Raw genomic sequence first — 8,859 nt, forward strand, 5'->3', positions numbered from 1 at the left:
CCCGTGTCTCTTAGGGGGGAGGCGAGGCTAGCTCTTCGCCCCTCTTCCCGGGGCCTCGGTGTCCCCTCTTTCCCTCTGATCCTCCTGCCCCCTCTAGACCGAGTGAACCCAGGCGCCCCGACTGCTTCGACCGGGGGGAGGCCCGTTCGGGCTGGTGGAGGACACGGGGGCTTTGCAGCTTGGGGGAGGCTTCGGAGCGGTGGAACCCCGCGGGGTTGGCACTGTGCCAGACGCTCCGGGTTCACCTGCAGTTTAATAAGCGGGAGGTGAGCTGGGGGGACGGGTAGGGGGGGAGGTGAGGTGTGGAGGGGGGAGACTTGCCGGGGCTAGCCGGCGCGGGGCGGCACCCAGCGCGGGGAGGGGGCGGGACAGCGCGGCTCCTGGACTCCTGTAGGGAGGCTGGGCTCCTGCCTTTGGCCTCTGAACACTGGCCTACCTCTATGGCTTCTGCCTCTCCCCCGCCCCACCTCCCCCATTGCAACACCTCATTTCTACCTTTCCATCCTCCTCGGAAGGCTTCTGGAAAGAAATGTCCACCCCCTACCCCTCTGCTCACCTCCCAGGGCCATCGTTGCCCTGCCTCACTCACTCCACACTCTTGAGGGACCATTTTCTTGGCCCATCACCTCAAGGACTAGCTAAATTTGAATCCCATGGGCCAGTCTTGGCGGTAAGGAGCCCCTGGACTGGATTTTTCCCCCAGTCTCCCTTCTTTTCAAGTCATAGATTGTCCATGAGGAGATCAGGTGACCCCAGTTTCCCCATATGGCATATCAGTATGGTGACCCCTCTTCTGACCCTGGCTGCCGTTGGAGTTCTCTTAAAGGTGTACTTGGGCTTCCCAGGTGGCTCAGTGGGTAAAGAACCCACCTGCTAATGCAAGAGACATAAGAGACGTGGGTTTGATCCCTGGGTGGCGAAGATCCCCTGGAGGAGGGCATGGCAACCTACTCCAGTATTCTTGCCTGGAGAATCCCCATGGACAGAGGAGCCTGGTGGGCTACAGGCCATGGGGTTGCAAAGAGTCGGGCAGAAGTGACTTAGCATGCACATGCATGCCGCAGCGTTTAAAATTCAGAGACTGCTACCAGGAGGTGGTCCCTCAGGTCTTCCACCTGAGTGCTGTCACTGTCATCTAATTGTCCTGACACTTTTCCTGTGATGGGTTGGCTGAAGGGATGGAGTTCTCATGAAGGAGGTAGAGGGAAGGGTGTTTGAGCACCTGGAGTGGGTGCTAGGGAAGCAGGACACACAGTAGGGCTTTCCCCAACCAAGCATAGGGAGGTGGGGCTGCTGGAACCTGGGAGTTGGGAGGCAGGGAGAGTGGGATCTCTAGGGGACTAGAGTCCTAAATAAACTGTGAGAGGACCACCCCCATCTCAGAGGCAGCTGTGACCCAAGGATCCTGATATCCCCCGCTTTCAGTTCTGAGGACTCACACAGTTGGTGCTTGGGTGGGTGAGATGCTGGACAAACATTGGCTAGAAGGGGCTCTTTATTATGTGGATTAAAGAACTCCATCTCTTACTCAGGATGCAGGGACCAGAGGGAGATTTGAGGAATGGGCTGTTTAGAGCTGGACTTGGGCACTGGAGTTAGAGGGGATGAGAGGATAGGGACAGATGTGGTGGAGAGAGTAGATTCATGCAGCAGGTCCTGGAGCATTGGCACAGTTTAGGTACCGCCCTCCCTAAGGCCCAGACTCATTCAGAATGGATGGAAAGAGGGGGTGTGAGGCTCTGCAGTAAGCCAGGCTCCCAGCCCAGGAGAACCCAGCAATTTGAGAGTCTAGCCTCTGCTCTCCAAGGCCCCGGCTGTTTGTCTCTCACCTCCCTTTTACATTCACCCTCAGGGAGTCTTGTTTTTATGCGTGGGCTTGGGATATGTGATGGTACTCACATGGGGAGACTGAGGCACAGGCAGTCATATCCTAATGATTATCCTAACCATAATCCTAGTCATATCCTAACAGGATCACCTAAAGTCCTGTTATTCTCATTTGTTTAGTCACTAAGTTGAGTCCGACTCTTTGGCAACCCCTTGGACTGTAACCCACCAGGTTCCTCTGTTCATGGGGTTTCCCAGGCAAGAATAACGGAGTGGGTTGCCATTCCCTTCTCCGGAAGGAGACCTTTCCAACCCAGGGATCGAACAAATTACCCAAAACATATTAAGTACTTGCTGTGTGCTGATCACTGTTCTGAAGCACTTTACCTATACTGTAGGGTCTTCAAACAAATCCCATGCAGTAGGTTCTATCATTATCCGCCTTTTATAAATGAAGCTTAGAGAGGTTGGGTAACTTGCCATTAGTCACACAGCTTGCACATGAGCTGCAGAGCCAGGACTCAAGTGTAGGCCAGCTGTTCTTAGAAATTGCACTCAACCCCCTGCATACTGCCTCCCAAGCTGCAAGGCCACCATGATCTCCTACCCGGTGCCCAGAGGTGAACTGGTACAACGGAGAAGTAATCCAAAAAATGGAACTGACATGCACACATGTACACATGCACTCTCACACACCAACACCTACCCATAATTGTGAAGATGTGACTGTACATTCAGTGTCACCCCTAAGTGTTCCCACATATAGGTAACCCTCTTTCTCTCTCTCTCCCAGGCCAGGAACATGAACACACACAGATTATTTGCATACAGATTATTTGTGTGGAGGGAATGGAGACCAGACTTCTCCACCTCTCCTCCTTCTTTGACTTGAATGGGCAGGTCCCAAGCTTCTCTAAACCTTCCTAGTTCCCACCGGCTCCCGAGTCATCTCTCCTCCACACTTCCCTGCCCTCCAAACCTCCTCCCCCAGCCCCTTCCCGGCCGTTGGCTGCGTCCTGTAGCAGCAGCTGACTCCAGTTAGATGCTGGCAGTCCCTGTCCCAGATCAAAGGCAGGGCGGCTAATTGTGCGTCTTAACGAGCCCCCACCCCCCAGTGCTCCGGGCAGCCCAGCTGGCCAAGGCCCCACCCCTCTCCCCCTCCAGCTGGCCAGATGGCACTGTGCCTGCGTCTGCCCCAGACAGTTGGGGCCAGGACCGAAACTGGGGCCCAGAATGGGAGCTGGGGGCAGACCCAATAGGCTGGACTTCTCTGAATGCTTGGAGCAGAGGATGACCATATAAGCCCTGCCTGGTCACTCCTACACGTGGCTGTGAGAGGTGCCAGAGGCCATGGGATGGTGTCTTTAGCTGCCCGGGGTTGGTAGGGGTGTTCTCTGTAGGCTGTGGACTACATTTCTCCAGACTCCTCTAGGCAAGCCCTTGAATGTAATGGAGCCTGGAAGATGGTGGTTGGGTTGGCCCAGCACATCTCCTGGAACCAGCAACTTGCTCTTGCCTGGTGTTATGCATAGACAAGGTCAGAGGACTGGGAACTGTGCTATCTGGGTTTCTAACTCAGCAGCAGGTCTTCTCCAGAGCCAAATGTCCTTCAGTAGAAAGTGGCCAGGCCTGGGAGCTGGTAGAGCTGGGGCTGGGCCCAGCTCCATTACCCCTCTTTTGTACTGTGTGTGTGTGTGTGTGTGTGTGTGTGTGTGTGTGTGTTGGGAGGGGTGCTTTCTGGGCTGCCTCTGGTGGTCTATATATGGCCATTTGTCCTAGAAGCAGGCTGATGACTCCCCCACCCCAAGCAATAAGTGCTCAGGGTCCCACAGATAAAAGGCAAGGGATAAATACAGGGTGTGCGCCTCAGCTAGAGTCTGCCTTTCTTTCCCTTGGGCCCCACCTCCCAGGGCATTGTCTACTCTTCTGGCCCCTTCTGAGGGCTCCTGCCTATTCTCTATTCCTTCCTGTTTCCTCAGAGCTAGTTTTTTCTTAGAAAAGGTCCTGAGATGTCATCAGCTGGAATGAGAAGCTAAAGAGGGATCATCTGCTTTATGGGCTTCTGGTGACCCAAGTGAGCCATGAGCTGCAGAGCTCCAGGCCTGGCTGGGGAAACAAGAAAGAGCAATAGCCTGAAACTGCAGCAGCGGTGGGTGAAGTCAGACAGCAGGAAGGAACTTCTCAATAATATCAAGTGTTTATGTAGTCCTTACTAGGAGTAAGGTATTATCCTAAGCATTTTAAATTTCTTAACTCAGTTCTTGGAACAACAATAAGACAGATGTTTTACAGATGAGAAAATTGAGGCACAGAGAGGTCAAGTCACTTGGCCAAGGTCACATAGCTATTACCAGCTAGTAAGTGGAAGAGCCAAGATTGAAACCCAGGCAGTCTGGCTCCAGAGTTCATATTCTTTTACACATCTTGTTTTTTGTTTTTGTTTTGTTTGCCAGGCAGGGAGAGGGGGACAGGGCCCTGTGATGCAGAGGGTGAGCATTAGGGGTGGGACTGGGTGAGGGTCTCTGTCCAGTCCTGGTTGGCTCTCTGGGGTCAGTGAGGCCTCCAAGCCCTCTCAGTCTTGATGCTGAGGTAGTAGGATCCAGAGTTTTTTCTTCTGAATCTCTGGCCTCTCCTAAGTCATCAGCTCCCAGCCGAGTTCTGGCTTCCCCACAGGTATCTGTGGCTCAGCTGAATCTCCTGCTCATGTGGGAGCTGTTATTGCCCTTGGTTTCTCCCACTGCTCAGACTCTCTCCGGTTCAGAGGCTGGTCAGAGACCTGCCCTTTGCCAGTCCTTTCTCAGATGCAGAATGAGATGTAGCTTGCAGGTCCAGAAGCCCAACCCTCCTCTGCAAGTAGGACTCCCCCTGCCACAGACCCAGAGGATGGCTCAAGCTGGGAATGTCAAGGAGGAGGAGCAGTGTAGACAAGTCCTGGGCTCCTGAGAGTCACCCATCTTGGAAGCTTTGCACCCCTGAGCATCTCATGAAGGCATCTGCCTTAGCTAACCATTCCTTCTCAGGGTCCAGCATGACTACTCTTAACCCCGAGTCAGCAGGGGGCTCACTCCTAGCATCCTTGAGACAACCTCTTCAGCTGACCTGAAGAAACCGCAGGCAGGGTGGCTGGGCAATGCCCTTTTCTGAGCAGACTTTCTGGGATGTCACATGGGCAGGGAAGGGGGAAATTCCGCTGGTTCTTCTCCCTCCCTCTGGTACCTGGCCATCAGAGGGTGTTCCGTGATGTGCCCAAGCGGGTGGCTGCAGTCAGGATATCTTGGGGCTGGGAACCTTAGGAGGACACCATCTCCTCTTACTTACCCTTCTGCCCATTACCATCCCCTGGGGCCCAGCATTCCATCACTGGTTTTTTTTTAGGTTAAAATTTGCCTTCTTTCTGCAGGCTTATCATAAAATTGCAAATATTGCATGAGATAATAACTTAAGTCTTTGATGGCAAAAAAAAAAAAAATTGTTTACTAGATGGTGTCTGTCCAACGGGAGAGCTGTAGACACAAACTCTGAGCTTGCTAAGGGTGAAGGGAAAGGAGTTCAAAAAGGAGGGCTGTGGGGGAGACCTCCCGCATTCCATCCCGCGTGCAGAACTTCCAGCGGCGTAATTTCTGCCCCTCTCTGAGTCTATGTCCTTGTACCAGATCCCTCCCCCGCCCAACACTGGGCCTCTGCTTCCCCTCGGTGAGAAAGCTGGGTGGGGAGGGCAGAGGGATGGGATATAAAGGCCCTTCAAAGGCCGTAAAACCCGCATTTCTACGCCCAGGTTTCCGAGAAAGTGCATTCGCCTACGCCATCTCGGCAGCCGGCGTGGTGCACGCGGTATCCAACGCCTGCGCCCTGGGCAAACTGAGGGCCTGCGGCTGCGACGCATCCCGGCGTGGCGACGAGGAGGCCTTCCGTCGGAAGTTGCACCGCCTGCAGCTGGAAGCGCTGCAGCGCGGCAAGGGCCTGAGCCACGGAGTTCCCGAGCACCCTGCCCTGCCCCCGGCCAGCCCCGGCCTGCAGGACTCCTGGGAGTGGGGCGGCTGCAGCCCTGACGTGGGTTTTGGAGAGCGCTTCTCTAAAGACTTTCTGGACTCCCGGGAACCTCACAGAGACATCCATGCGCGCATGAGGCTCCACAACAACCGAGTAGGGAGGCAGGTGAGCGCCCCACCCCGCTGGGCCGGCTCAGACCCCTTTGCCTAGGGCCCCTCCCCTCCTCCGGGCTCATCTCTCCTTTGGAGACCGTACCACTATCCCTAACTCAGCAACTTATCGTTGTGTGTGCTTAGTCTCTCAGTCGTGTCCGACTCTTTGCGACCCCATGGACTGTAGCCCTCCAGGCTCCTCTGTCCATGGGGATTCTCCAGGCAGGATTACTGGAGTGGGTTGCTATGCCCTCCTCCAGGGGATCTTCCCAACGCAGGTCTCTTGCAGGCAGATTCTTTACTGTCTGAGCCACCAGGGAAGCCCCAACTTATCATTGCCCCCTCCTAATTTGGTCATCAAATGTGTGTTGGCTAGCTACTGTGTGCCAGGCACCAGACTAGGCCTGGGGCTATGAGGGCAAAACAGCCTCTGCCCTGGAAGAGCTTCCCCTCTGCTGAGCAGCCTGATCCTCCCAGTTCCTGCTGTGAGCAGAGGGGAGAGCTCTGGGTTGCAGTCAGGACCTCCAAGTCTAGGCCTAGCTCTGCCACTCAGTCTCCCCCTCTATAAAGTTAGAAGGTTGAACTGGATGATCCGTAAGGCTCCCTAGTGTGAATGTTCCATGATTCTGTTTCCCTGTGCATAGACACCCCTCCTCTCCCAGGCTTTCTGTGCAGAATGAGAAATTCCTGCAAAGGGAGATTCCCTGGGGCCACAGTGGTACTGTTGTGTTTTCATCCTCATTTCTCTGCACCCCCGCCACCTCCAATATTCATACTCCCTCAAAGGTCATTCATTTTAAAGGGGGGAGAAGAAGAGGAGAGGGAGGAGGAGGATAAAGGGGGAGGAGAAGGAAAGGGAGGAAGAGAAAGGAGAAGAGGGGGAGGAAGATGAAGAAGAGGAGAGGGAGGAAGGGGAGGGGAGGAGGAGAGGGAGAGGACAGAAAGGAAGAAACAAAGGGAGGGAGATGTGGAGGAAAGAAAGAAGGGAAAGTAATAGCACACATTCAATTTATTGAGTCCTTTCTCTGTTAAGCATTGTTCTGGAGCAGTATACTGTATGTTAGCGTATTTCACTTACACCTACCTATGAAGGTTCTATTGTTCACCTCATGTTCAGATATGGAAAGTCAGGCACAAATAAACTAAGAAGCTTGGCTAAGGTGATGCAACTAATGAGAAAGTGGCAGAGGCAGGATTCATCTCCAAGCAGTTGAGTCCTGAACCCTTTATTCTATAGTGTAGTCTACGTGAAGATGCCTCCCTAACCCTAGTGGTAGCTCAGCACCATCTTTTCTTGGCTGCTCAGCCCCCTGTCCCTTCTCTCGGCCCTGCCCAGTCTGCTCAGGCCTTGTGTCTGGCTTCCCCTCACTCTGGCTGGCACTTTCTCCATCTCACTCCCCTTTCTCCTGGCTTCTCAGCCCAGGCCGGTTCACCTCCTTCTTCCACAAAGACTGGAGCTGATTCAGCTCTCCCATCATGACTGAGAGGTGAGGTAAACTGAGGCATACCCACCCTCAGGTCACATCCAGCTCCCACCCCGTTCTGCCCTGTTCATGCAGCTCTTTTCCCAAGCGTCCATTACTACCTCAGCCCATACCAACAGTGCCTCCTCCTCCTTGTTAAACTGGTTAATTAATGGCTGCTGCCTGTGGGAAGCAGATGTTCTGGAGCTGTTGGCCTGGGGAGGCACTGGGCTGCTTTCCACGTGGTGTTGACACCACAGGCTGCACATACAAGCTGCAGAGCCTTTTAAGACTTGGAGGAATGAGGTCCCTCTCTTATGGCCCTATTGCCGAGGTTTGAGGGCCCCAGATCATTGCTTTGTGTTTTTGGAGTGGAGCAGGGGGAGGGGCATGTGGCCAGTTTCCTCTGGGGTCTCTGGTGAGGATAACGTGAAGGGGCTCTTTGGGAGGAGACTCAGGAGAGCAGGCTAAGGGCTGGGCAAGAAGTGGGTAGGTTGTATTAAGGTAACTAGCTCCCTTGGAGGCCCGGGAACCTCTCTCCACTTTCATTGCCCTGGGGGTCTGGCTCTTTGTGTTTCCTTTGGTTCTGTATTCAGGTAGAGACTTTGGCTCCTGTTGATGTTGTTTCCTAGGAGGAATGGTGGCACTCAGTGCTGGGCAGAATAAGCCCCAGCCTGTATGATGGGGAGGAGGGGAAGGGAAATCTCTCCAGCCCCTGGCCCTCCCCTTAGGCTTCTTGCAAAGTGCTACAGGGCCCAGAGGAAGAAAGAGGCTTTCTCAGACTCCCCACAGTCTCTGCTCACAGCCTGGAGTGAGGCCAGAGGCTTTGGGCTGGGAGGTAGTGGGGCCAGCACACCCCTGCTCCTGGTCCCCACCTGAGGGTTGGAAGAAGAGGGAATTTCCCTGAGGATCTGGGATCCCCCTCAGGAAGCAAGAGCCTCCAGCCCTAAGGGCCCCCTGCAGCTGCTGGGAAAGGCGGAGGGAGAGGAGGAGTGCAGGAAGGAGGGAATTCCCCTGGGGTCTGACGGGGTGGGAGGTGGAAGACAGAACAGCAGAAGAGTAGGCAGAACTCTTTTCCTGATTGCCTGGTTGAGAAGCTGTGCCACGCACCCACCGGCTTCGGGCCTCAGCCTTTGCCTCCGTTCAATGGGAGTTGGTTTGCAAAGCCTCTGAGATTCTCCCAGGCCAAGGTCTGCGTGGGGAGGAGGGCAGTGGGGCCGGCCGCGGGCGTCACCCTCCCCCGTGCCTCCCTCTGCAGGCGGTGATGGAGAACATGCGGCGGAAGTGCAAGTGCCATGGCACGTCAGGCAGTTGCCAGCTCAAGACTTGCTGGCAGGTGACACCCGAGTTCCGCGCGGGGGGGGCGCTGCTGCGCAGCCGCTTCCACCGCGCCACGCTCATCCGCCCGCACAACCGCAACAGCGGAC

At 54.9% G+C, this 8,859-nt stretch overlaps 1 protein-coding gene across 1 annotated transcript in view; it reads left to right on the forward strand.

Annotated features, from left to right (window-relative positions):
- The window catches only part of WNT10A (wingless-type MMTV integration site family, member 10A), a 9,951-nt gene extending 3,273 nt beyond the window's left edge, over positions 1–6,678 (forward strand). The window contains exon 3 of the mRNA XM_010861211.1: positions 5,603–6,678. Coding sequence (XP_010859513.1) covers positions 5,603–6,027 — 425 coding nt within the window. The 3' untranslated portion in view covers positions 6,028–6,678. The remainder of the gene's footprint in view (positions 1–5,602) is intronic.
- The last annotated feature ends 2,181 nt before the right edge of the window (positions 6,679–8,859 follow it).

The sequence above is a fragment of the Bison bison genome, unplaced genomic scaffold (assembly GCF_000754665.1).
Source record: "Bison bison bison isolate TAMUID 2011002044 unplaced genomic scaffold, Bison_UMD1.0 scf7180017864471, whole genome shotgun sequence".
NCBI lineage: Eukaryota > Metazoa > Chordata > Mammalia > Artiodactyla > Bovidae > Bison > Bison bison.